At 37.9% G+C, this 27,879-nt stretch overlaps 1 protein-coding gene and 1 long non-coding RNA gene across 7 annotated transcripts in view; one reads left to right on the top strand and one right to left on the bottom strand.

Moving 5' to 3' along the window:
* Nucleotides 1-7: 7 nt before the first annotated feature.
* Nucleotides 8-27,879, bottom strand: part of ITGA6 (integrin subunit alpha 6) — a 47,615-nt gene continuing 19,743 nt past the window's right edge. Inside the window, exons 2-26 of one of the 3 annotated variants that reach the window (XM_075153253.1) lie at nucleotides 25,520-25,647; nucleotides 25,003-25,082; nucleotides 22,908-23,163; nucleotides 21,266-21,397; nucleotides 19,927-20,043; nucleotides 18,729-18,939; nucleotides 17,926-18,119; nucleotides 17,698-17,786; nucleotides 16,824-16,951; nucleotides 15,007-15,102; nucleotides 14,482-14,543; nucleotides 12,975-13,132; nucleotides 11,939-12,094; nucleotides 11,090-11,205; nucleotides 9,970-10,159; nucleotides 9,802-9,885; nucleotides 9,524-9,603; nucleotides 9,295-9,372; nucleotides 9,086-9,188; nucleotides 7,800-7,973; nucleotides 6,710-6,808; nucleotides 6,196-6,306; nucleotides 6,014-6,112; nucleotides 5,533-5,658; nucleotides 8-2,107 (exon numbers count right to left, since the gene is read on the bottom strand). In XM_075153253.1, coding sequence (XP_075009354.1) covers nucleotides 1,949-2,107; nucleotides 5,533-5,658; nucleotides 6,014-6,112; nucleotides 6,196-6,306; nucleotides 6,710-6,808; nucleotides 7,800-7,973; nucleotides 9,086-9,188; nucleotides 9,295-9,372; nucleotides 9,524-9,603; nucleotides 9,802-9,885; nucleotides 9,970-10,159; nucleotides 11,090-11,205; nucleotides 11,939-12,094; nucleotides 12,975-13,132; nucleotides 14,482-14,543; nucleotides 15,007-15,102; nucleotides 16,824-16,951; nucleotides 17,698-17,786; nucleotides 17,926-18,119; nucleotides 18,729-18,939; nucleotides 19,927-20,043; nucleotides 21,266-21,397; nucleotides 22,908-23,163; nucleotides 25,003-25,082; nucleotides 25,520-25,647 — 3,226 coding nt within the window. In that variant the 3' untranslated portion in view covers nucleotides 8-1,948. Of the gene's footprint in view, nucleotides 2,108-3,844; nucleotides 3,975-5,532; nucleotides 5,659-6,013; nucleotides 6,113-6,195; nucleotides 6,307-6,709; nucleotides 6,809-7,799; nucleotides 7,974-9,085; nucleotides 9,189-9,294; nucleotides 9,373-9,523; nucleotides 9,604-9,801; nucleotides 9,886-9,969; nucleotides 10,160-11,089; nucleotides 11,206-11,938; nucleotides 12,095-12,974; nucleotides 13,133-14,481; nucleotides 14,544-15,006; nucleotides 15,103-16,823; nucleotides 16,952-17,697; nucleotides 17,787-17,925; nucleotides 18,120-18,728; nucleotides 18,940-19,926; nucleotides 20,044-21,265; nucleotides 21,398-22,907; nucleotides 23,164-25,002; nucleotides 25,083-25,519; nucleotides 25,648-27,879 lie in introns of all 3 variants that reach the window. The other 2 variants (XM_075153252.1, XM_075153251.1) reach the window with 2 other exon arrangements.
* LOC142083602 (uncharacterized) lies at nucleotides 882-25,965 on the top strand. Of its 4 annotated transcripts, none has more exons than XR_012674102.1 (4): nucleotides 882-948; nucleotides 1,633-2,204; nucleotides 5,542-23,265; nucleotides 25,182-25,965. It is a non-coding gene; the product is annotated as an uncharacterized LOC142083602 (long non-coding RNA). The 4 variants fall into 4 exon arrangements; XR_012674103.1 differs by having other exon boundaries at nucleotides 5,542-21,742; nucleotides 25,182-25,526; XR_012674105.1 differs by lacking the exon at nucleotides 25,182-25,965 and having other exon boundaries at nucleotides 5,542-14,086; nucleotides 17,301-17,704.

Below are 27,879 nucleotides of genomic sequence, written 5' to 3'. Positions count from 1 at the left end.
AACAATGTTTAATTAAAAAAAAAGAATTTATTTCACACTTCTATACAAATATCCACAGGTAATTTCTAATCATGGAATGATGTAGCATTGCTAACTGGTATTAAAAAAGTTTGAAATAAAATTATACCAGTAATATGACTTATTTTTTGAGAACTTTTAGTTTAACACTGCTAATACATTCATGTTCTTAGGCAAGGGCCACAATCTGCTTTTATTTGTCAAGCTTTTTAGCCTCTGATTCACCTGGCTTCTGATGCTGCTGAGCCTTTCAGCAAATAAGCTGGAATTTTAAAAGCTCAAAAACTGGGTAACAGCTAAATACATGTGTAAGTGTTCATAAAATAAGGGTCACAACATACTGAGATTATTTAGTGGGAGGAAAAAGCATCTATTAAATTAATGCACTTTCTAGAATGATAACTTTTTAGGTGACCACACCTTCCAAAAAGGTATGTTCAAAGCTAGTAGTAAAAATAAGACACTTGACAACTGCCCTCCTAGCAGGTTTATACCCTATGGGGGAAAAAGTACCAAGAGGTTTTTTGCATAGTTCAAATTACTAGCAATTAATGTGCATACTTTTTGAGCGGAATTTTGTTTCACGTGGAATAAACAATTGTGAACTAAATCTTCATTCTTAAATAGTACCAACGCTTTAGAACGTGGGTAAAAAAGTAAACTCTTTAAATAGTTTTACCAGTTATGTTACAATAACTAGATTACTGATAAACACAACATTGTGGTTCTACTTTTATCAACATTCAGGTATTCAAGACAATTCAGTAGTCTCAATGTGGATCAGCTGAGATCCGCACAGTTAAGGTAATTTAGGCATTTATAGCCTCCTTCAAGTGCTATATAACAGTTGCAGTAGTTAACACCTTTTGCCAAACAGGAAGTCCTTATGAAGCTGGAAAGCGGTTTTCAGAGAACCTCTCACTTCTTGCAGTAAGTATAAAACCATATCTAAAAAACCCTACTTCTGCTTGGTGTCCAAATCGTTAAATAGTCTGAAGTAATATACAAATCATGTTACAAGACCTGATAATTCCTATTACATAAAGTTACAAGTATCAGGGAAAAAAGCCCCCATACACATCACTGGAATAAATATTTACATTTTTAGAAAGCATTGGCACCTTCAGTGATTTATTAAAATGCAGTGAAAGCCTCAGGTCTCATAATCTGAAGTTCAAAAACACAGTGGATTTGAAGGTTCAGTTAAGTCTTTGGCCTAACTGTTAGTCAGAGAAAATGATTTGTAACAAAAATAAATACAAAATGACTAAAATATATATATACAAAAAGTACATCTAATATTTAAGCCTCTCTTTTAAAAAAAACCTGTGTATATTTGTTGTGAGCAAGAATCACACAATCTGATCTTAAAAAAAAAAAAGTAAAAAAAAAACAGAGCAAGGTGACCTATTGCATATGTAATTTAAGATGATGCTTTTTGTTAAGCTGAACTACTGCAGCAGGCAAAGTTTATGACTAAAGTAGATTTGCAGGTCTTCAAATTATACTTGAACAAAGTGTGTTAAGGCCACTGTGTGTTTATAATGGACTATGCATTGAGGGAAGGATGGAGAACCTTTCTTGACCTTCACCATGCATTCCTTGCCTACCTAGGAAGAAGGTTGGGATCACAGGAAAAGGTCTGCCATAGTGGTTTTGCATATTTTGCAGAAAAGACCCCAAACCAACACAGTATCTTCTAAAGTGTGAGTTAGATTTGAAGGGGAAAAGAGGCAGTCTGGAAATTAAATAATGCAAATAAAGTCTGTTGAAGCAATTTTAGCTGTGCAAACAAAAGCCTCAATGTAAGTAGTAATATGTACAATCAAATGGTGAATGTCCATAGTGTTCGTAGGTCTAACTCCATCAGTATTCCATTAATGAAAACATTAAACTCTATCTGAACTTTGTGGATGAAAATAATTTTTCCCTAAGAGTAACTTTCATTTTCATTCCATTTTGTGAACCACTGTTTTGTCTCAAGGTCTTTGCATTTCCCATCTTTGATCTGTCGCTCTTCTTTTCGAATTCTTACAGCATGATATCGGGGGACACTGTCTTCGTACCTAGAACGCTGGAAGAACCCACACTGGGGCAGAGAAGAAAAAGAACAGTTTAGCTTTAAGTTGCTGCCAAAGTACTACAATTATAGAGGCAATAAATTCTTCTTTTGCAGAGACGTACAGGTAAGAAAATTGAAAACAAAAATATGTAAGCCAAAAATGTAGTGTGTGTAGCTATAAAAATGTGAGCCAGCAGGTCTACATTAGTTGTTCCAGCAGCAGTTGAAGACAAATGGTATAGTCTGACAATCCGGTAATCTAATATCTTAAAAATATTCCCTCCACTAACTTTCTAAATTTGTTTTACAAGTCTTTTAAGTCTTCTTATAAAGCTAGTTATTCATATAATGAGAGAATTTAATGCTACACAAAGAAGTAGATACAGTTCAGGAAGGCTTGCTTCTTCTGAATCAAAGGTACGTATGTACTTCAGTATCTTCCTGTACAGTGACATGATTTACCTTTAAAAATCTACAGAATGATTTCCAGGACCTTCAAGAAAAGTTACACTAGGGCCTTGTTTTTCAAAGCACCGTCTCAACGATAGTCACCTGAACTAACTACACGTATGCAGTATGAGAACATGAGTCTTGCTTAGTTTGCCATAGGATCAAACACAGACATAACTTGAAAGTTTTGTAATGTGCCACAACACACGTCTCCCCAGATGAAATCTAGTACAGCTTATTTGTGCCCTGCAATTTTTTATTCAAAGCCACTGTAAAAACTGATTTTTAACTATTGAGGAATGGAGTGAAATTAATTTTCAAAACAAAATGGAGTTATGGCCACAATGTTACAAAGATGATAACTGCTAGACACTCAACTTTACATGCCTGTGGGTCACTGATGTCAAGATTAAGGTTAAGAGACATTGTGCCATCCAGCTGTCATTAGATACTGCTCGGAAAAAAAAAAAGATTGAAGTGGCAAGGTTTTGTTCATAGTGTTTGGGGTGGTGGGTTTGTTGGTTTTGTTTGGTGTTTGGGTTTGGTTTGGTTTGTTTGGTTTTTTTTTTTTAATAATATTAGAACTGACATGGAATGGAATTTAAAAAAAATTACATCCAGGCATAGACCAAATCTTTAGCCATCTCTTAGTTAAGATTTCATTAAACATTGTTTTGACATATTTTAGTTAAAAATTCCTCCCCACCCCCGGATCCGAAGCATCACATATTAATATAATGTACATGCATGTAATATCTTGAGTAAAGGTTGCTAGAAGCATAAATCATCATGCATCTAGTAGCTTCAGCAGAGGAAAGTGTGTTCCTAGAAAAGTATACCTTAGAATTGAAGGAAAACAGATGTTTCCACAGCAATTACATTCTCATTATGAAAACCCCTTTCATTATAAGCAACATGTATCTTTTAGCATGCACTAAAGGTTAGTAAAGTAAGTTTATCTATTGTCCACGTAGCCTTAGCCTTAAATCTTAACTCTGCAGTGTTGACTACCATCTCTCAAGCTTAAAAACTTACTTGTACTGTTAAAACATAAATTAAAAAAATAAACTAAAAATCATTGCAACAGATCAAGATGTTTTCTAAAGGAATAAACAAAAAACATTTTAGACCAAGGTAAACACCTGTGTTTATTCACATGCACCAAAAGCTGAAAATCTATCGACAGAATAAGCAAGCAAGTACGATAGTTTGAAATTCAGAAGTTAATAGGACATATGCAGTAAAAGCTTCATAGTTAGCCACCGCAACCATAGCATGTGCCACAGCTAAAAATTAAAAAGTATCATCAATTACCAATTACAGAAGTAGATCAATACTATGCATCAGAAGTAAGCCTCTCTTTATCAGATGGCTGAGCATGGATCTCAGCCTTGTGATATGTGGCATCGTAATGATCTTTCTTATTTCTCTTGAAGAAACCACACTACAAGGAAGCAAGGTATTTAGTCAATTTTTGTGGACTGGAAGAAGTCAAACCTATTAGAAGTGACTTAAATTAACTCTGAACTATCTTCCCATTATCCCTTCACAAGCCTAAAAAAAAATTTAAAAAAAAAAAATATTACAAGAACTCAGCCATTTCTAGATCTGAGAACTTCTTGGATTAACTCGATCTGTAAAATAATAGAATAACCTGAGGAAAAGAATATTATTTTAGAGGCATTTTGATAAATTTGTAATGCATCTGGTTTTGTTGGGTGTTTGGTTTTTTGGTTTTGTTTTTTTTTGTTGTGTTGCAGTTTTTGTTTGTTTGTTTGTTTTTAAGAAAAAACTGCTATAAAGTATGTCCACAGCAACTAAAGCTGGCTGTGAAGAGCAGAAAGAAGTCTATACAGAAACCTGTTTGTGGACTAGTGCACAGGATAGACAAAAACATAGGGTTGAACAAAAATGAGTACTGCTTTGACCTGTACAACACAAGCATTTGTCTTAAACCAATCATGTAACTGTCTGAAGTACCATGATTGTCCTTCATATGATGGCACAGTGTGTGTCATCAAAAGAAGCATTTTGCGCTATGTGCGCGTGTGTGAAAATGTGTGTATTTTCATGTGCAGTAAATCGCTAGTAGTTATAACCTAACAGCCCACCCAAAGTATTAATTCATCAGGAAGATTTGCAGCAGGGGCTGAGCATTTACTAGAAAACAGGGAAGTCAGAACTATCCCGTGAGAAGTAACCTGCAGCAAATAGTAGCTCCTCAGCAAAGCCAATTGCTGCAGTTTCTCCAGAAGAAAGTAAGTGACAGATAGGCTATTCTTCTTCATCTCTTCTTTCTTAGTAACTTTCTGCTATCCCATAACAGCAAATACTAACTGCCTATGCCTGTAAAAACTAAGAATAAAAGGACTGCCCTGTTATACTTGGAACCACAATTAGTTGTAAAAATGCCAAAGGTAGTTAGAAAAATAGGTACTTGATTTTTTCTTTTGCAAATTGTTAACCTTTTGTTATACGCACTTATTTACTCCTTTAGGGTTTCTAAGATAAAAAGCCAATACTACAGAAATTTACCAACACACTTGGCTATGGATTATATTTGTACCTTTTGGTTATTTTCATCTACCATCAGTTTAATGGTATTTCTAATGTTATGAGAACAAAGACCTGCTAAAACATTTGTAGACGGTTCACATGAAGTTTTACACCTAACTGCAGAAGCCCCAATTAGCTGTATCCATCCATATCAAAGTAACTATGGTCTCTCAACATTTGTCTCAAGTTTCGGCCAGAGCTCAAAATACTTCCTTTTGAGGAACTGCAAACAGAAAAATTTCATAACAAGTCTTCCTGTGTAACCATTTTCATTCCAAATGTTGCAAAACTGAGAAACTTATAAAGGTAATGTATAGTTCGGGCAGTTTTGCTCTATTTTGAGTCCCAAATACAAACCAAAATACTTTATGATTTGCTTAATTAGTTTGCTGTCTTGTCAGTTGTAGACCATGAAATGTAAAATAACCAGATCAATAAAAACTCACCTTCCACAGTAAGAATACCAACAGTGCAAGCATCAGTATTCCAGCAAAAATAGCCACCGAGATGATCCACCAAGGTACTCCTGTATAAAGTGCTACTGGTTTTGCAGGAAAGACAGTAACACGCACCTAAAGGAGAGAAAACATGAAGAAGGAAAGAGCATTTCAAAAACATCCATGTTTAATATAAAGCTGCAAGTTACACAGTCTTACCTCTTTTCTAACAAGATGTCTTATCTCTCTCATCTACAAAATGTTTTTCAAGAAAAAGTTCTACTGGTATAATTTCAATATGGTATTGAATTTTTCCAACCCGATTAAAAGGTAAAAAATATCAATAATTCAGTTATCAATAACGCCGTTAAAAAGCTAAAGTTTTAGCTACTTCTGTTTTAAAATGGTTTGTTTGGGTTTTTTCAGTCTTTGAGGTAAGCTGGAAACATCACAACCGTAACATATGGTTAGCATTAAATGTTTAACCTACCTGAGCAACTTCATTTGTGAGTTTAACATTCTTGGCTGCAGCAGGAACACTGATTGAAGCCCTAACAAGAATGTCCAGGTAGTTCATTTTGGAGTACTCCTGTTTCAAAATAAAATATGGACATTAGACACAGAACAGGAAAGAACTCTGACCTTCCAAAAATGGCAGGTAAGAGGACTTACTTCTAAGAAAGTACTGTTCCAGAGTCTGGAACGCAGCACAATAGATGCTTTGCTGTCTAAACCCTTCAGGGGACATTTTATGTCCACACAGTGTGCATTCACATTGCAGTCCTGTAATTACAAATTTCTACATGTAAATAAAACATGTTCTCACAAATTGTTTAAACCTCCACCCACCTGAGCCCCCTACCCCCCGATTAAAAATTGGATTATATGCATCATATTTATGTGCAAGAACCAAAATCTGTTTGTACTGACAGCAACAGGAAAATACAATGAAGATGCTATTACCTGTTGTATTTTAATGTAGATAACTATGCATAAATTCTTTCATATTTCTCTCTTATCAGTAGATAATCTAAATGGTCAAATTTTAAAAGTATCGATACTTGGATTTAAGATAAAAACAAAGCAAAAAGATACCTTCTTTCACCCTGCCAAACTCAGAAAAGCCCTCTTACAAGTGCAGGGGGAGGTATCTGACAAGACTATATAGTTAGTGCAATATGCTTACCAAGGTCTTGTATTTTCTTTCTGAGAATAAAGAAAATGTCTTGCTGTCTGTAATCTGCTTCTCTGCAACCTCACGTTTCCTTCTTGAGTTATGGGATTCCTTAAAAAAAAAAAAAAAAAAAAAAAAAAAAAGAGTAGGAAGAGTTTTAGTAGTTTATCCAAAGTAGCTCTTAATTCTGACCCCATACAAGCAGAGAAACAAGAGTTCACTGAGTGTTTTCTTGTTCCAAGATTAGCACGAGTGACATCATTATATATCCCAACTTATCTACGTTTATTGCTAATAGTAGAGTCAGGACAATTACTAGAATTTGAGATCACCTAAAGAAAAGTCAAGTGACTACTTTCTTTGATAAGTCAAGGGGGTTTTAGATTTATAAAGCTTTCAATGCTATTTCCATTTTCGTTCTTTATAAAGGGTATTACTGTTACTGTGTTAAAAGAATAAGATCGTGCATTTTTTTTAACTGTATACTAATTATACTCACTGAAAGTTTTATTAACTAATGTAGTGATCTGACAATAATGCAGTTTTAATGGTGAAAACTAAAACTCCTCCCAAATGATCTTAAGATTATATGAAAAAGAATTAGGAAAATGAAGGCTCAGGGTTTAGGAAGAAAATCTTGCTAGATAGGCATAATGAAGGGCTATGAAACTCTTGCTTGAGAAATTCTTTTTATCATATTTGTTGTAAATCAGTAAATTTAAGTGCAAGCCCTTTCTCTTTAAAAAATTACATGGAATTCCCCCAGGCTGGGGAGATGTTTACTGTTGTTTATTGTTTTCTGTGCAAGAACTCAATCAGATATCAACAATGCTGATGAAATGTGTTAAAGCTAACAGCAATTTCATCCCGTAAGAGCATATAACAAACAGTGCCCATTGCAAAAAGAGTCACCACGACATAGCATCTATCCTTTAGCATGTTATCCTCATTAGCTTAACCCTTGATACGTTGTTCATATATTGTGCTTGTGAGCTGCTTAAGACAAAAAAAATCCTTCTGGACACAAGCTTTTATGCCCTACTCTCACATGCTGCGGTGCTTTCATGTTGTAGTAATTCATGAACAGAAGACAGTAACATACCGCAACATGCAAACTATTGATTTCATTCTTGGGTTGACAGGAGACTTTTTCCAAGCCTTTGGAATCTATTTTCATCAAATAAAGCAGCCATTTGCCATTACTAATTTCTTTCGGCCATTGGATGTCCAGGGAAGCAGTACCAAATGTTTTCAGTGGTCTGCCCAAGTTAGTTACCTGTTAAAACAAACATTCTTCAAACTGTGAAATACTTTTTGAAAGGATTTTCTCCTCAATTGAAAGTGTTACTGACTTGGGCAAGTTTTAAGCATGCAACTAACAGGAAATTTAAAAGCAGCTGACAGACAGTCGAAACAGAGTATAAAGACAAAGCATATACTGAAACAAGCACAGCTGGATCACAAGTAAATACAGAGTTTAAACATACAAGGATTAAAATTCCTTAACAAGAACTTTAAATTGTTGATTTTTAGAAATCTATCTTCATGTGAAACAACAACAACTCCAATTTAGAGTTAACAAATCATTCAGTTAACATAACTGAGGCAAATTGCAAGTTTATGAGGAATTCTGACACAGAAAGATAACCAGCTCTTGCTCTCCTAAGTCTGGATGTTGTTTCCCAACTTACTTTTTGCTTTCTTGGTGTTACAGTTCATGACAGCAAATTCTAAAACAGATATTCTAACTGCTTCTACTTTAATACACGCATGCAGGTACAGAAGGAAGTAAAGGATTGACAGAGATGGACTTTAATCCTGACAAATTATTACGTACAAAGACAGCAGGGCTTGCATTAATGATGTAGAAAAAGCAACGCTCTTGTTGATAAACCAAATCGTCTCTCTTAGCCTCCTCGATTTATTCATGAGGAAGGAGATCAAAAGAGTGAAATAGACCCACGCGTTCAACGTGGCTCCCGCAGTGTCTTCTTGTGCCTGCTCAATCCTGCACGCAGTAAGTACACATACGTGCTGTCTGTGTGCATCAGCTAACACGGGGCGTGCCACAGTTAGGGTTCTGGGTGTAAGTTCTGTTCCCTACCTGCATGAGGTTTTATGCTGTACAACTGAATGTGCACGGACTACTCTGAAAAACAAGTGTACAGCCAGCCTCAGGCCACTTCCTCAAAATATGATCATAAAACTTCAAGGCCTAAAGAAGCTCTAGTCTGCAGTCAGACTGCATGTTCTGATCAGGGAGTCAGGATTTTGGGACAAGAAAAGCCAATTTTAAATCTAGCAGATTTTCCAGGTATTCATATGCATGAAGAGAGAAGCTGTTAATTTGATTAAAAGCAGCTGTTGGCATTAATCTAAATTACTCACTCTGAATTCATACTCTATGAGGTTTCCAATATGATCTTCAGATTTCATAGCACTTTCACCAACGATGTTACCTCCAAAATATACCTGAGAAGGCTTAGCAACTCTGTTGAGGTGGGGGTGGGGAAGGAGAATAATCAGATTTTAATGAAATCTGCAGCAGAACTGTCATCCCCAGCCCCCCCCCATTTGTTAACGCTATCAACACTTACCCAGTGAGTGATAAAAGCAATTCAAGAACCACTTTAGCACTAGCTATAATTGGAGTCGAATTAACTTGAGTGCTTGTTCTACAATGAAAAGGAAACAATGCTGTTTATTTTACAAATTTAGCAGTTTTCACTTTACTATTAAATTGCTTTTGTGAATCGAACAAATTAATTCAAAATGTTTACAACTGCGTATAAAAACACAGCACGCGCACGCACAAAGAAAACTTACGTTTCCAACTTCAGATTAATATCCAAGTCTGTTGTATCAACATTAACTTTAGTGGTACTCAAGATCAGATAAAAGGTTACCTAAACAAGAAAGAACATACATGAAATATGTAAACATTTTATAAAAAATATATGCAGTATTATAGAAATACACCATCAAGTTCTAGAGTGAAAAAGACAGATACAAATCAAATCTACGCTTATGACACACACAGAAACTTTGGACGACTGCAGTCAGATACCAGATTTTATAACTTGAGTAAAATAGGTGCAACTTACGTTGGAATTTCTTTTGAAAGGATTTCCAAGTTCACACTCTGCTTGAGAACCATTTTGGTTAGCGCCACATGTTAGCTGTTTTTCCTGATTAAACAGAATACATTTAGAAGTAAAAAAATGCTGAAAATATTTAAAAATTTGAATATCTTTTCTCTTAAAAATACTTACAGGATAACCCCTCATCTCCCTGAATGCAGAATACGTCAGACTGTCTGGAAAAGTTGCAATTAGTTTAGCTTCATATGCATCTTCACCATCTTTTTGTAGATTTTTTGCATCGGATGGATTGTTTGTCACTGTTATTTCCAGGGCAATGTCTTTCTGATCTTTCAGAACAAGCACTGGCATGCCATTTTCACTACAGAAACAGAGTATACAGGGTTGCATGCATTAGGAAAACAAATGTGCATGGAAGTTTGCTTCTTACTATGGGTTTACCCAAATGCAATTCCCTCTATTAGGGAAGAATTACTGTAAGACCATAAACACATGAATGGTTGTAGGTTTCTTTCCTAGACCAGTATTTCATCTCTGAAAGTGGCCAGCAGTTAGCAGACAGAACAGACTGATACAGCCCTCAAGTAGTCAAGAGTTTATAGTATTTCTGAACCAGCACTTGCATCTGGCTCATGTTTAATAGTGATGAATTTTCTCTGAATAAATCTACTGACGTACTTTCTTCTTGTAAAGTATATATGCTTTTGGCTTCCGAGTCGGATTGTGGCACTCAGCTGAAGGTGACTTGACTGTTGACAGTAAGTACACATACTTCCTTTTGTTTGTTTTACACCTTCTTTCTAATTTCACTGGCCCTCCCACTGGCCCTCCAGGGAGGAGGGATGCAGCGGGGCGTTAGGTGCGTCTTACGGTGAAATGATTTCCCTGTTGACTTCTCTGTGTCTTAGGCTACTAGACTATATTATATCATGTCCTACTCACAATCAAATTTCATCTCAAAAATAGTTAACAGTAGCACACACAATAAACTACTGCAAGGTTTAGAATCTCATTTCTCCAAGGGTTAGAAACCTTTTTTCCTAACTTTTAGCCCACACCTGCACAGCTGTGGCCACTTTGTATCCATTTGACTCTGTATCACCCCTCCTCTTCTAAAGCTCATCCCCACTCCCCCACTGTCCTCACCCTGTCACATCAGTACTATTACACAGGGCTGTGTTTGCCAGACTAACAGAACAAAGCTGCTCTATCTCCCAAAACCCTCTCCTAAAAGTTCTTTTAAGCACTTGTTAATAATCTGAATTTTAGCAATGCATTAATCAAGGCTTACATCGGTAAATAAGTAAACCTGTCTTCATTTCCTTCTCTAGTGCAAAACCGGTACTGAAGTTTCAGATTGCTGTGACATTCATTGTCTTCTCCACATCCTTCTTTTAAGAACTCCACCTAAATAAAACCAAAGCACTTTTACTGCATGCCACATGACATTGGCTTAAAACAAGTTTTCTGATGTGCATAAAGCATCCTACAGGGAACTCAGAGACACTTTCCTGGATAGAGTAAGATTTTAACCTGACTCTTACTTCTTGCCTGTCAGGAGAGTTTTTCTTTGTGAGACGTAGCCCTTGATGCTGATAATTTAAAACTTTAACTGTAACTAAAAGGCAGAGTTGGATAATTCTAAGTGAGAGGTACACTTCCAATCAGGAAAAACATCCTTAAGTCTGATTCTTCAATGAGCATTGAGGAAATGAGATCTTTTACCCGAGATATTCCCTCTCTTTTACATCCCTGCGGCAGAGCTCTAATGCTGTTACAGCATCCTAGCTGCAGAAGAATTAGACTGTACATTATTTTGTAATGTGGGACAAGTGTTCACAGCAGGAGACAATGGATTTCCACTTCTAATCAAAAGTACATTTCCTCCTAAACTTGTTGAGGAAAGAAGAAAAAACTAGCAGCTACACAAGCTTCACTTTTGTTGCAAAAGAAACACAGGATCTAGTTCATAACATATTGTAAGAAGTTCATAACAAAATATAAAATATAAGCCAGTAGTTCCAAGTCCAGTGCCACCCCAGTTATTTCCTTTGGTCATAATTTAGCTTTCTACAGTCGTTAAAATTTAGTGATTTATCAAAGTGCAGATTTATGGGAAAATGTGATATCAAAGGCTTACTTTTGTGGTCTTTGTTTCAGATTCATTTGAATTTAGAATTGGTATAAGATCCGGAAGTGCTCTCTCTTTTCTTGTGGACAGTAAGCTAGACTCCAGGCCAGCAATTTTAACACTGACTGATATTGGAATGGGGCGTAGCTTATCTTTAATTTTTTCCTGTTGAAATATTTTAAATGGCATAGTTAGTGTACAGTGCAGAGAAGAAAAAACAATGCAAAGACTAGCTTTTGATATACATTTTAGAACAAGCAGTAAAGCAAAATCTTTTCTGCTACATTTGGCAGTATTGAAACTATTCACTATACAGAAACGCAGCATTTTCTAAAAATGTGCAAGAACACAAGGAGTCTAGCCCTACTGTCTGGTTTTTTCCGTGGCTTCCCAATCTGGTGATTTCTGTCACCATTAAGAATTCCTAGGAACAACAGATGGTAACCCAGGCAAGTAAAATTCACACTACAACAGTAAAATAACACACTTGCTCCCTGCTGCACAAGTTAATTTGCTGTGGTCAAAAGCAACCTTGGAGGCTGGCTCATTGCTGCCCACAGATAGAGAATTTGTTCAGCTCCTGGAGCAATGCCACCTTTAAGGGCCAGCGTAGCAGCCAAGTCAGAGAGCACATACCAAGCTTTCTTGACCTACCCATTCATCCCCTCCGAAACCTGTGGGTTAAAATTCTTTTCCTAGCCAGTCACACTGTTAAATTCGATAACAATTACTTCTGTTGGAAACAGCTCTCCATTTTTGGCATTTATTCCCTCTCTGTTGTTCTAAATTAGTTCTACTGGCCTCCAGAGCATGCTGCAGTGGCTACAACTTTTATTCATACTTTGTAAGAAAGGCAACAGGAGGAAGCAGCGTGTGTGCAGGGAATAGTAAGGTACTACTTAACTATGGTTACAAAACTCTTCTAGTTTTGAAGCTTTATATTGCATGTGACTTTTAAGTTATATACAAAGGTACCATGAAGGTGAAAAAAGAGCATGCTTTTGTTTTAAGTGGATCTAAATGAAATAAAAATTCTCTGCCTTACCTGCAGTACAAGCTTGGTTGTCACACACTCTTTTGAGTTCTGCCCTCTTAGGGTTGTACTTGCAGTAAACTGATCAGACAGGTGGTCTTTAAACCGTACCCTAGACGGCAGGCCTAACTGCCTCCTCTCGTTTTCTGCTTCAAATGTATAGTTGATCTCTATATGAAGAAATAAAGTAGGTCACTATAAAAGAGAACCCTTGCCTTATTAAAAAGAACTTCAATTTCTCCAGGTATGATCTTACAACATTATTCTAGAAGACTGTTTCAGCCAGTGTTGGGCTTCACAAGCTGTTTGCAGTTGTTTACAAAACTTTCTCCATCTGTCAGTTTTGTCCCTCTCCAGTTGAGGGCCAGGTACCCTGTGCGTGGATATAAAGGAAACTTCTAAACCAAATCCTTTTATTCCAAAGTACCCCATTGCTTTACCAGCATGGAGAGCTGGCTGGAGGAGCTGTAATTGCTGCTGCGAGCCAGCAGAGGGCCGATACACAAAACTTGGTCCATACTCTGACTCGGCTGTCCTTGATTTCTGTTTTGTCCCAAATACCACCTAAGCAGACAGCAGGATTTTGAGGTCAAGGTACACTGTTAATTTTAACACTGTAAGCAAAAGCATGGCTAGAGTTTTCTAGTTGTATGCTGAGGCATGTTTTGATGGATCTGAGCTCTGTGCATCTTTTAATCATCTCTGTATTCACTGAGGTAATTGCAACTAATGTTGCAAGGCTGGGAACAGCACCCAGCATGCCAAGCCTCAGGAGCATGAAGACAGGCACACGTGAGCTGGAAGCGCTTGACCTGTTGAAGGACCAGGACCTTATTCAAGCACATCCTATGGATTTTACAAGTAACTGAGAAACTCAAGACAACACAGGAGGAGAGGAGGTTTGGGCTTAAAATTATTCTCATTTCCTCTGAAAATTCTGCAGTTTTCTGAGGTATAGTAACAGCAGCATTGTAACAAGAAGAAAACAGGAGACATGAGAAATTAATGCTTTACATTTTTAAATGTATTTATGGCACAGCGTTCCAGGCTCCTATTAATACAAAGATTTTTTAATTTCAGTTACTGATTTCCATAAAACCATTTTCATCAGACTGTCTTATAGGGTAAGACGCCAATAAGAAATAATGCTTACTAATGATATGTAAAATGGGCTTTTAAAACTATTTTCTAAAGCAGCAGTAACCTAGAGAGGCAAAATGGTTTTGGGCTGTATGGCAGCCATTTGCTCACTGGCAGTTACATTACCTAGAAAGCTTCAGTTCAGTCTGCCATCCACAGAACTTCCTAACACACCAGCTTGACTCTAAATACGTGTTACTCTGAATACAGCCAGTACAACAGCTGATTGACCTTAGTATTGAGTCACATTTTAAATTTGACAGTCACAGTCTGAGTCACTGTAATTTGAGTACTATTCTTCCACGATATGCTTTAAAGAAAAAACAAAAAACCAAACCACTTGACAAACAGATAAAAAATATTTATCTTCAAAACTTACTTATTCTTGGATTTAAGTCACTGGGGTTTGCAGTATATTGAAAACATGCTTTCACATCCATCCTGTAAAAAGTGCCAAGAACTTAATATTAACTTTAATAAGACATGGTCCAATAGACTGAAAAGTTTTAACCATTGACTGATATTATCAGTAATTTGCTGCTTACTAAACTGAATTACAAAACAGGAAAACATGGTTAATAAGCAATTAGAATAAATATTTTCTGGTGTTTGCTTTTACATCTCTACTCGTGAGAAAGCTGTTCAAGATACTTGTAAGTGTTAAAAGTCTTAAGCGGCAAACTGACATTCATTTTCAAAAATTGGTATTATGAACAGAACTTATTCCACACCTTGTCTTTAGCACAGTAGTTGTAGCAAATTCAGGAAGTCAAAGTAGATACATTTGCTTAACCTGCATGACTCATATCCCTTCACTTTAACATCATCACTGACTGAGCGAATTTTGACAACAGAAAACTCAATACACTAAGGCTTCTGATATAATAATTTTTTTAAAATTTACCATATTTCACTAGGGTCCTCAGGGTTCTTTTTCTTTAGATCAATTCTGTCAGGCTGTACTGTAATGCTTCTTCTAATGCTTATCACAGGCCGAGATCTTCATTTGGGGGAAAAATGGGGAATGAAAAGAAGGGGTAAAAAAAGAAGGAAAAGTTTCTGTTAAGATTAATGAAATAGTTCATGTGAATCTCAGATGCCCTCCATGCCTGCACTGATTTGCAACAAAGACACCCAAGAAACACAGAGTTTGGCTTTGATAATGGTTAGAAACAAAAGAAAACTACTTAAAGCTAAGCAAAGCAAGTCACAAAAAACAACTATAGTTGTATTAAATGCCTGACAGGGGAGCAGGGTAATGTGATGTTGTGGTTGTCATTTTCTACACATATAAAACCCAGAAAATTCAAAGTGATGGTTCCCACCCCAATGGTAATTCAGCCCCTGTGAACAACGGTAGGTACTGAAGTTCACTCAGATTAATGTTCACAACAACTTTAATGTGGAGCCTGGGTGGCTGTGGGAAACGATGTTTTCATTTCCTGACTCCTCTGCATGTAACTGTAATTCAGCCTGACAACTTTTCCTTTCTCCTCCTTTTTGGAAGGGACAAGAAAAGACAGTTCACATGAACAAACGAATGAGCTGATCCCACTCTTGTTGAAGCATCTAAGGGTTGTTTAAAATGGCTAGTAAGCCACCTCCTCCTTTTCTAGCAAATTTCTTTTAACTGGGCCACCCCTTTCACTGTTCATCACCATAAAGGTTTTCATTCTCACCTTTGTAAAAGTTTTTGTACTGCCCTTATCAGCAAATGATTAAAGCTCCTTTTGAGTAAGCAGAACACTTAATAATCTAACCAACTTCTATTCCACCTACTCTGTTCTCTTGCACAAGCAATACGAATTGCTTTTGTTGGGTGCTGTTTCAGTGTATTTAAGAACAATTATGTACACAGATACTGTACACCTTAGAGATGGGATCATCAAAAAATTGTAGGAAAGATCGTTCGGCCTGAAAGGTAGAATTGTTTTCATCTCCAAAATTGAGATAACCAGTTTTGGACTTTCTGCTCCTCCTCCTTTGGGACCTGACAGCAACCACTGAAGACCTGAACTTGATGCAGCATTCACAGCTCTGATGAGGCGACAGTCCTCTTCCTGTTCATTACTAGTGATTCAACTTAACAGTACATTAAACTGGAAAAAAAGCAGAGGTCTGTAAAAGACCATGACCTCATCCCTAATTAAGGCATGTGCTGCAGAAATCCAAAAGGATCCTATCTGCAGGGCTTCCTCACAGCTGTTTCATGGACCCCACTGCAACCTCAGCAAGGCCATATGCCTCACTGCTTTTGGATCCTCAGCTACAAAAGAGGGGTTTGGTTTGGTTTTGTTCTATCTTCAATAAAGCAGGATTAGATTTATATAACAGCAGCAAATAAAAGCTCTAGCAAATGTATCACTTAACTTCTCCTTTCTTAAGGCAAAAGAATTACTCATCACCCTTAATTCCATCAAAGGACACGGGCATCCACAGGGTGTGGGTACAGATACACTACACACATCAGCACTCCACAGCAACTGTCCACGTTCACCCTCTTACCCTGTATTGATAGTAAGGCAGCTTCTCAATGAGAAGAGGGGGATAAAGTAACAAACCAATTTATGGATTTCTTTTTTTGCCCCCACAATTTCCAACTTCTGGAAGGAAAAATACACTCCAAAGGCCAAACAGCTTTTTGTTACTTCTAAGCAGTTCGTTTTTAAAAAACTAAAACCAAAACCTTGGTGTAATTAGTTACAGTTCTGTATATGATACCTGAACACAGATACAGAATCTGAAAGGGAACCAACAGCAATATCAGGGTAGGAATTTTTATCCAGGTCCATGTTTCCAGCAATAGAGTAACCAAAGAAATTGGTGCCTGTTTTTTCACCATCAAGAATCTAAAGAGCAAACAGATTGAGGCAATTCAGACATTTAAAAGCTGTAAAAGTGAAATAAATAACAAGTGAACATCATTGTCTTATGGCCAGGAAAAAAAAGAGAGAAGGAAATAGGACCTCTGTGTTCAGGTAAATGACGCTGAAGTGCCAAGATGATTTGCTTTTCTTCCAAGAAGTTACTTTGCAATAGCGGTGAGTACCAGAAATTACTGTTTTGCATAGAAATGTTGCCCATCTTATCTTTATTTGTAGTATTTATGCAGTATAGACACTTGAAACTGAAAAAGTATTCTAGAAAAGTATTCTAACAGTATTCTAGGAAGTGTAATCTCCCATTCTCACCTTGCAGATTGAACACAGTGGTCCTCAAGAAAAAAAAGGAAAAAGGTGTAAACATTTTTTATTAAAAAAGAAAGTGAAGTAGTAGTAGCGAAAGAGAAAATGAAGAAACTAATTATTTTCAAATCCCAAAATTTCTTTCAAAAAAACAAAACTTAGGCATCTATATGCCTTTTTCCTTCTCTACATATTACTAGTACCAAAGGACTGCCCCAGAAAGAAAAATGTGTGTTAAAATCAAGAATTCCTAATCTTTCTGGTCAGCAGTGCAATCTCGGAAGGGTCCTGTGGCTTTTCTGCATACCCACCACCCCACTAATAGTAATGGAAAGGAGAAGATGGGTAGCCCTGTCATTCCTTTAATTTTGTGCAAGACTAATTATATATAGCAAAGGTTATTTCATTACCTGTGCTGGTTTTGTATTTATTCCATTCTTGGATCCATGATAAATGTATACTTTGCCAAAACCATCATATGGAGCCCCTACTGCAATATCTGTTGAAAATAAGTTGCAACATCTAAAATCATTTGTACTCTTTTCTGCAGCTTGCAGTCATGATAAGGGTAAGATGTTCCAACTCTGGCATTAGCAAAAAAGTCACATACATTTTTATTGTAATCATTTTTCACTCACCTGGATATCCGTCTTGATTAATGTCCCCCACATTTTCAACTGCAAGACCAAACATGGAGTCAGTGGTTCCATTTAAGCGAATAGGTTTTACTCCTTCCCATTTGCCTTGCTGGTTAATGTAGATGTACACAGCACCGCCGATATCTCCACTTCTGTCAAAATATTGTGGGGCTCCAACAACAATGTCTTGCCATCTTAGAATTAAAGAAAAAGAAGCAGTGCGTTTACAGAAGAACTGTGAAAAATCACTGATCAGACTGTGGTCTCAAAGTCAGCTAGCCAAAGAGCTGCTGAACAACGACTAAAAAGTACATTAAACTGGTTGAGCAACCACAGCTCCGCTGATACTACAAGCTGATTATGTTTCCTTTGTGACATACAAGGATCTTCTAGGGCCTGCTTTGGTATAGAATCATAGAATCATTTAGGTTGGAAAGGACCTTAAAGATCATCAAGTCCAACCATTAACCTAACACTGCCAAGTCGACCACTGAACCATGTCCCTAAGCGCCACATCTACACGTCTTTTAAACACCTCCAAGGATGGTGACTCCACCACTTCCCTACGAGATTTGTTTCTTTTTTGTTTACACTAATTGTTTAAATTGAAATAAACCCTGTTCCATAATTGGAAATGTAGACTGTGTCCTGACTGGTTCTCTGAGATGGTCACCATTTCCTCCAGTAAAACACGGAAGATGGGATTTGGCATTCCTTGTATTGCTAATGTGAAAAACCAAAGCAGAAATAAACCAGATTGCCACCCTTCGTTATACAGGCAGCAGGAGTTACCAAGGCCATACCCATCATTGTTGAGATCCACAACAGCAACATCATAGCCAAAAGAGGAGGCCAGCCCTTCTCCTTCAAACATGTGCTCAAGCGAAAGCGCTCTCTGATTTTTCTCCTTTTTCAGTAACACAACTGCTCCACTGTGGTTGGCTCTTGGGGCACCAGACACAAAAGTCATCTCATCTTGGGAGACAATTCCTTTACCAGAGTCTAAAGAGAAACCTTTAACAGAGAAGGAAATAAAATATAAACAACCAAACTAACGGTTTGTATTGTTAATAGGAAAAACAAATTCCCCTACTATATTAAAGTGGTATATTGAATAGAAGTTTTGTCTAAAACAGAGTATGATATACTGGGAATTCTACATTTCTATTTGGACTGGTGAATGCATGTTTACAAGTTTACGCTCCTCCATACATCACATTTAAGTACTTCCCCCACAAGACGTATTGTTTCATTGCTCACTCAGATCTGCTTTTCACGGACACCAAATACAAGATCATTTTTAAACATACCGGCTTTGAAGTGACTACACCTTACCACTTGAATATAGCTCGAGTATTTCACCTCTGGCAAAATCATTATAAAACTTCCCAAGTACAAGTCAGTATCATTCTATTGCAAACATGCAAAATGTACTGCACAAGCGCAGTATTGTACATGAATGATGTATACAGTATTTGAGAATCACCTTACCAGTAATGGTGAAATTGGCAATTTTGATTTAATGCAGCCCTAAAGGACATGTTCAAATGAATTTAGTCTTACATATTCTTTATAAAAGTCAATGCATTTTTAAAAGCCATGAAAAACTGAGTTAACAGAATATACTGCATATACCAACATATCCTATAAAGGCCAAAGTAGAAAATTACGCACATTGCAAGGAAGAAAGATACTGGCCAGCAGATAGAAATCTCCCTTCTGAAACACTTCACCACCACTACGAAAATTCTCAATTACAGCAATTCACAGTGAGACAGTTTCAGAAAAATTCAGGGAGTCCCATCGGGGGAAGGATGAGAGGGTTTGGAGAAATGCATGACAAATCAGTTATTTTGCAAGCTACTCTTCATCTGAATCCCTGTTTTTACATGCTTTTACTTGCAATGTATTTGAGATGAGGGGGGATGGAGGGTAGCGGATCATGTCAAAGGTCTGGAGATCATGTCTGACCAGATGCTGCCATCTCAAGTGGTCACAAACCTAAGTAGCTATTCATCATTACATCCACCGATTTGTCCACCTGTATGCCGGGAGGCAATGTTTTGTATACAAACTGATCTGGATGAGTATCAGATACAGCTGTCAAAAATAGAAGACCTGTAAACACGAGTGAAAGATTGAAGAGAAAAAAAATAGTAGTTAAGCAAAGCAGCCATAACCGTGTTTGTTTACTGTCTAAACAGAGGGAACAGCAATGCCAGTGAACAGCAGGCTTGCCTGGAAGTGGTTTTGATTGTGACAAATCAAAGGCAGCATTTATATTTAGGAGATAATGCAAAAAGTCAGTATTACTCTGTTCACAGCAGACGACACCTCCACAGCACTCCTCACCTTACCAATTATTTCACCAGAAGAGGCAATCAGCTCGTCTTTCTACTGTAAGCTCTTATGATTTTTTTTTTATACCCAGTAATTACTGCTGATATTTAACAGAGGTTTATGTTCTATTTCTTCTAACAGATACGTAACTCTAAGTTGGCTCTGTTCTTGACTTGCTTTTACTTTTTATATTAGCAATGCCCTTCCCATCTGTTCAGCTTTCCACCACTCACACAGAAATTCCAGTTTCAAGTTACCAAAATTGTATTTGTTGCATATGCCAAAAGCAGTGGATCAATACACCACAGAAATCTGCACTAGAACAGAAAGGTTCTTTACACTTTACACTTGAAGCCTTTCCTCTGCGCCAACATACCTCACTGGTGTACAGTAACATCCACTGGCCTAAGGACATATTTCTGCTTTTGTGCATGCACAAAGTGCAGGAGTCTCACCTCCTGCAACACACACACACACTTAAAATATAAACACTACTCATATTATGGTATTTTAAAGGCCTGTAAAAAGGCCACTAGAGTTTTAAAAACTTGAAGAATAAAAAATTGCACTCACCTACCAGGAGAGAGAAACTGCAGTCTTAACAGTTACATCCAGAAACTCAAATTTTGATAAACCTTCTGATATCACACAGCAGAGACCTTGTGACTGAGGACTACAGATCCATACGCTGGATGGATCCATACACGTACTTAACCATTAGAGCGATTATAATCATTCCCTGAGAATCTGTAGGTCCTCATCACTGCTCTTAAATCTCTCATTATGTTAGCAGCTCTTCTAGGTACCTCAGCAGAGTATCATCTTACACTTAAAACTGGCCCATAAATGTGGAGGGACATGTGAATTATCCAAAATGGTTAACATGTTACAGGGTCCACAAATGAAGGATTTTCTGTTCCCATTTCGTATCATTGCACCAGGCTGGGATCACAAATGTTTAAGAAGCCTAAAGAGATTCACCATATGTACTTAATCCTACCTAAGTAACTGTTAGCTGGAACAGGAACTAGATTCTTATCTTGGCGGCTCTCATCACCAACTTCGTAAGGCCCATCATCAAAGATACCCAGATCATAAAATGTCTGATTCTTTTGCTCTGCACGAACCACCCCTGAAGAAATGAAATGATAAAATAAAAGCAAATGAATGGTAAGGGAGAAAAATAACAGATAAATGGTTCCCAACTAACATTAATTACAATGAATGAGATAGTGACTGCTCCTTAAATGGGACAAACACAGAATAGTGCACTGGGTGAAAGTGTTTGCAAAAGGCAATGAATTTCTAAGTTGTATCTGTGTGTCAGAATCTCACGCTGCTCTACAGAGAGGCCATGCAATGATCTGGAAAACGTGGGATACTAAGAAAATTCTCAACAAAAACATGGGACCAACTTGGTCAGGAACGACACTCATCCCACAGCTCTTAACCTCATAAAGCCTGTCTTAAAAGGGAGGTAAGTACACAGGAATACAAAAAAAAAAAATTACTGTTCAGCTATGACAAACTCCGGTGATATATTTAGAAAACATTATTTAAGGGGAAAAGAGCTATCGTTTGATAAAACGTGTGCTTCCCTTTTATCAACGGGCATATTTAACATTTTGGCAAGCACAAACATGTTTTTCCACGATACAAAAGGGTACTCTTATGACTGATATACTGTCATAGCACTTCTCTGCAATTAAAGTAAAACAGTGTCTGAACTCAATATGCTGTTTCAGCTTGGTCAAATTTTGTTGACAGATACGTGGAAGATTAAGTTTTCACTAAAGTACACCTTGTGCCAGAGCTTAACTCAAAGATTTTGCATGGTTCATAGAGCAGGCACAGGTGTACGAGGGGAAAAAATGTAATGGTTCGAGGATCAGATGTTCTAAAGAGGGAAGTATTTACAGCTGTTGGTGTAATGAAGTGCGACAGGAAAAATCATTTTGAGAAAGAGAGACAGAGCTGGCCATTTAGATGCTTCTCAATATAAACTAACAGAGAAAATCTATGGGTTTTTTCCCTTAAGTTTTGGAATATCTCCTAGATGATATAGAGTACTTGGCTATTAGTCAGACGGATTATCCATGGAATTTTACATGGATATCCATGGATTTACGTACGAATATATGTAGTATTGCTCTGTTCAGTTATCCTCCTTCAATCTCCAGTGTTTAATTTGGGAAGTACTACTTTCCACAGGCTTCACAAAGAATAAAGTGAAGAATACTGCAGGATAAACAAAGATCTCAGTGCAGCTATCTAACATTTGCTCAAATGCAGGAAAAAACGTTGGTCAAATAACTTTAAAATAATTTAGTAATTTGTTCCAGTATGGAAGTCTCAAAGCAAGCACTCAATCCCACCATAAGACTAATAAGGGAAAAATTTGCTGTACATATGTGCAAAGTTCCATTATCCATTCATAAGTACTCCTTCAAAGATATTTAAAGGGACTTTGGTAAATACTTTTGATACAGGAGCAGAGCATTTTGTGAAAACAGGGTAAAATCATTAGATCCTTACTATCCCCTCCCCCCTCCAAAAAAAAAAAATTAAAACTTAGGATGCAACCCTTGTGAGCAATCTCAGAGGAAATGGGAAGAGTAGGCAGGAAGGAAGCCAGGTCGTACCTTTCCAATTGTAAGTGCCCGGGGCACCAAACACAATATAATGATAGTCTCTAGTAAAAGTAGCAGCAACACCTTGCTGACAGGAACCAAACTTCTCATGGCCTCTTAAACGACCATCACAAAAACTCCATACTCCATTATCCATATCATCCTTAATAGTGAGATCCTGGCTCAGCACATAGCACCTTCCAATGATATCCCGGGTTTCCTGCACTGTGTTTACATACTGCCTTTTCTCATAGCGATGTGCACATGTCTGCAAGATAGAAGAAATAATAAGTGATGCTTTCTGCATGTTTGTATGCAAGTCATCAAAGAAGGGTGGTCTCCTTTAGCAATTCTTCATGCAAGCAATCCTGTAAGTAAGTCACCTTGTAGACACATCCATGTTGCAATGCAGAGAGAGTCCACTGTTCCCTATGGGCAACGTATGGGAAAAGTTGGGCATCTATGGATACAAGACAGAGCAACCAGCTTCATGGTCAAGGAAGGCCACATGGTTTAATCTCTCTTCTCTGTGGGATTTAGGGTTTTTAGCCCTAAAGCCTTCCCTGACACATAATCCCCCTCTTTCAAGAAGTGGGGAGAGAACCACACTCTCTCTTACAAAGAAAGAAGTGGCTGTATTTCCCCACAGCTGTCAGTTAAATGACTTACACGCTTGTGCAGGACATGAGAATCTGGTTCAACTACCATCTACCTGAGAGTATTCAGAGCTCATCCCTTCCAGAAAAGTGCCAGAAAGCAGAGGCTGAAAGCTTTTCCAGTGAAGGGGAGGGGAGGGAAGTTGTTCCTACTTCCTACGTTGGATGTTCCACTTACGGTAGAACTGTCACCAGGGCAGAGCAGCAGCACCGAGCACAACCTGTTCCTTAACCTTTTAGACTGTTCACCTGGGAACAGAATTCTAATCAAATATTTAACACAAAAAATGAATAGACACTGGGTTAAGCGTTGTAGCCACCAAACTATTGTAAAAAGAGGTAGAACAATCAAACCCCTTTGCCAGCAGTGCTTTTGCAGAACCAGATGTAGTAGCTGTATGAGGAGCACAAGCAAGCCAGGTTTCTCAGCTGACATACCTTTTCTATGGTTCCTATCAAGGCTTAAATATTAAGCAAACACCCAGCTGCTCCACACTTGGAGCACTGCAGTACTGCCCTGCTGCACAGTGACCTTCAGGCTGCCCACACCTCATCTAATAAAGTGTATTTCCCACTTACAAAGAAAAGTTCCTTCTCAGAAAAGACAAGACAGCACTAGTTGATGATTAATTATTCAATGAGCAGGACTCTTTCCATCTGCTCTTCCCCCCTTTGGGTTCTGAGGCAGACTGAAGCAAGTGATTACTGCCTCTATATCCTTAAATAACTCCCGATTCACACGCTGAAGTCGCCTGCCTCCAGTTTCGGAAGCAGTGATATTAACCTGCAAGAATATAATTAGATGGGGAAGCTTCACTGCACACCCATTTTATGATGTAGCTGGTATCCTGCAGCACCATGAGAGGTTTATTTAACTGAGAAAGAGCTAAAAAAGTAACATTCTCTGGTAACTCCTGAAAGCTTTTTCTCTCTGTATTGTATAAAATAAAGAATACCTTTGTATTGTGTAAAATAAAGAATAGCTAGTAGTCTTACTGCAGTGCAATGGCCACATTAATTCATAGGAGAACACAACCAAAGTCCCTGATGAAAATTAAAGTGAGGCTGATCATCTTGGAAAAGGCTGATGACAGCCTGCTACTTTTACAACCTTATCACACTATTCTTCCCTAGTTCTGTAACCAGTGATACTTAAAAGAAACAATGTGTATATCACAAAAAATAAGTGGACACCCTGAAAAAGAACTGTACATCCTAGATTGTTACAACAGTTATCAAGAAAGGCTAATGTTAGTTATAAAAATAATTTAAAGCTTTTACAAACTCAAGTGTCTTACTTTGCTAGGGAGACATTTAGGTCCATCCTTACAAGCAATGACAGGAGTAAACATAGGAAAGTTACCTTTCAGAAAGCTGCATAGAAACGCAGACCATTCAGCACATTTACCGTAGACCCAAAACATTTTTATAAGTTAGTCCTTTAGACTCACCACCACATTTCCTCCTGGCCCCTGACTTTGGACAGTTACACCCATCCATTGGTCTTCTTTACTCTCCATCTTCGGGTCAGCTGCAGAGTATCATAATACAGCTTCAAATATTAACAGTTAACTACCTTTTTTTTTTCTTTTTTTTTTTTTTTCCCTCCCCCCCCCCGCTTTTTTTAAAGTCCCCGTCAGGACAGGCACTTCATACAGTACCTGAGACAGTCTGCAGGTGGCAGTGTCCGTACATTTTATCACTGACAACATCCATTTTATTGAACACCTCTAGCATATTACTTCATGTCACATCAAGTTACGTAAGAATAAGAACATCCAAATCTACCAAGATTTAAGCACCTCATGCTATCTTAGCAACTAAGCTACAACTTACTCTGATGCAAAAAAAGTTACGTATAAATCCACAGAAGCAACTGTCTGATACACTGCCTCTGGAAAGGACCACATCAAATAAGAAGAATCAGACAACTGTTTCGATCCAAAACAAAAGCGCTGAAGAACTTACTCTCCTCATCAAATATGACACGTGTGCAGTGTGTATTTGGAGATGCGATGTCACAGCTGTACAACCCTCCTGTTCTGTTGGCTTGTTGGGATGGAAAGGCCTTTTCCCGAGGAGCTCCCACCAGCAATCTGCAGCAAAAGAGAAATAATTTCAAGGGATCTGTACAGGAAATATTAGAGAAGAGGAAGGCAACAGAATCGGGAAGCATTTTCACCATGTTGCTAGAGGTTTGACGTGCAAACATTTGAAGATGAATGAAAAGCTACATCACAGCACTGTTCCTTAAAAAAAAAATAAGGGGGAGGGGACTGTAAAGCAGTAATAGTTCTGCAATTATTGGACCTGCAAACCAGTAAATGTATTGTTATTACTGCTGTTATTGTTGTAATGTTCACTGAGAGTAGTTGATAAAAATAAAAAAACCAGCAGATGCCTGGCAGTTTTGCAAAAACCATCCTTCTATCAGGGAGTCAAGCTGGGTATTTTTTGCCTTACTAGAAATTGTTGGTAAGGGTGGGAAAAGCATTGTTACTAAAATGACCACAAACCCCCAAAACAGTGAATACAAGTGCTTTCAGGCTGTCTTCAGTTTTATGCCAGTCATGTGCCACTGTTTGGCTGAATTTACGGGCACCTTAATATCTCCGACCCATGAAACAAAGCAAGATCCCTCCTGGCCCAACAAGTGTTCACTGAACTATTCCAGGCTCTGTGCAAACATGCACTCCTCCTCTCCACTTCTTTGGCCAGATACTCCATTTTGAAGCTGAGAATGTTTTTCTCCAACAAATCTCTCATCAAGAACAAGCCATTCCCACAAAGGCCTTATTTCTCCTATAAAAGGGCCACTCTAACGAGCCCACCTCAGACACTGTTCTGGTAACCAAATGTAAAGATTCTTATTTTAAAAACTGAATAAAGCAAATTCTTTTCCTGTATCAACTGTCCCCCATGAGTATTATCACAAAATCACCAGTAGACATATTTACTTGCAAAATAAGGGTTTCCAGCCAAAAAAAATTCTTACATTGTCTATATTTCTGTGAAGTGTCACACACACATAAAGCACAGCTGCCTCTCAAGCAGCTAGCTGAAACTAGTAACAACCAGTATGCAATAGTTTGTGGGAGAAAAAAGAAACATAGAATCATCGAATAGTTTGGGTTGGAAGGGACCTTTAAAGGTCATCTAGTCCAACCCCCCTGCCAAGGGCAGGGACACCTTCAACGGGATCAGGTTGCTCAGAGCCCCGTCCAACCTGACCTTGAATGTTTCCAGGGATGGGGCATCTACCCCTCTCTGGGCAACCTGTGCCAGTGTTTCACCACCCTCATCATAAAAAACTTCTTCCTTATATCTAGTCCAAATCTACCCTCTTTTCCTTTAAAACCATTCCCCCTTGTCCTGTCGCAACAGGCCCTGATAAAAAGTTTGTCCCCATCTTTCTTATAAGCCCCCTTTAAGTACTGAAAGGCTGCAATAAGGTCTCCCCGAAGCCTTCTCTTCCCCAGGCTGAACAACCCCAACTCTCTCAGCCTTTCTTCACAGGAGAGGCGTTCCATCCCCCTGATCATTTTCGTGGCCCTCCTCTGGACCTGCTCCAACAGGTCCATGTCTGTCCTGTGCTGAGGGCTCCAGAGCGGGACGCAGTACTCATGCTCAGCTGAAAAAACGAGGACAAGAGAACAGCATGCAGATAGGTGCAACACAGCAGGTACAATGGATGGATGGATGAACCAGACTCCATGTGTTTCCTGACCCTGCTACCAAACATCTGAGAGAAGAGATCCCTGACATTACAGTGTCAAGGAAGGCAAAGCTGGGACTATAGTTGGATCCACAAGGTTCCAAGAGGCTTCAGCCATAGAGTTTTGCTTGAGAAAAGCTTTTCTGCATGTTTTATAGTGGCAGTGGGACAAAGCACACTGCTGTCCCTCAGAATGCTTTTCTTACTAAAAACAAGACTGACTTTTATTCATATCTCACAGTTAAGACTGGATCAGTTAAGATCAATACATAATTTTTGTTATTAAGAAAATGCTTATTCAATGTCACTAAAGTAATGAGACACAAAATGAAATTGATGTCTTACGAGAAAACACACTTTTTTTGAAACAGAAAATTACATCCGTACTGTGAAACAGCCAAGTTTTCACCACTTTTATAGAAACAAATTCTCCCACAATCCATAATTTGCCCTCATGAAGATAAGCCCCAAATGGTGAAACCTTCAGATAAAATATTTGCTTTTGACTGATACACATATAAAATCAGGACACACAGTGTGGGTGGGTTTTGGTTTAAAGCGTTTCCTTCTTTTCCCCCTACATATGTCTGGCATCTTTTTCAAAGATTTTTTC

This window comes from Calonectris borealis, chromosome 6 (genome assembly GCF_964195595.1).
Source record: "Calonectris borealis chromosome 6, bCalBor7.hap1.2, whole genome shotgun sequence".
NCBI classification, from domain to species: domain Eukaryota; kingdom Metazoa; phylum Chordata; class Aves; order Procellariiformes; family Procellariidae; genus Calonectris; species Calonectris borealis.
This window is presented reverse-complemented; position numbering and strand designations above follow the sequence as displayed.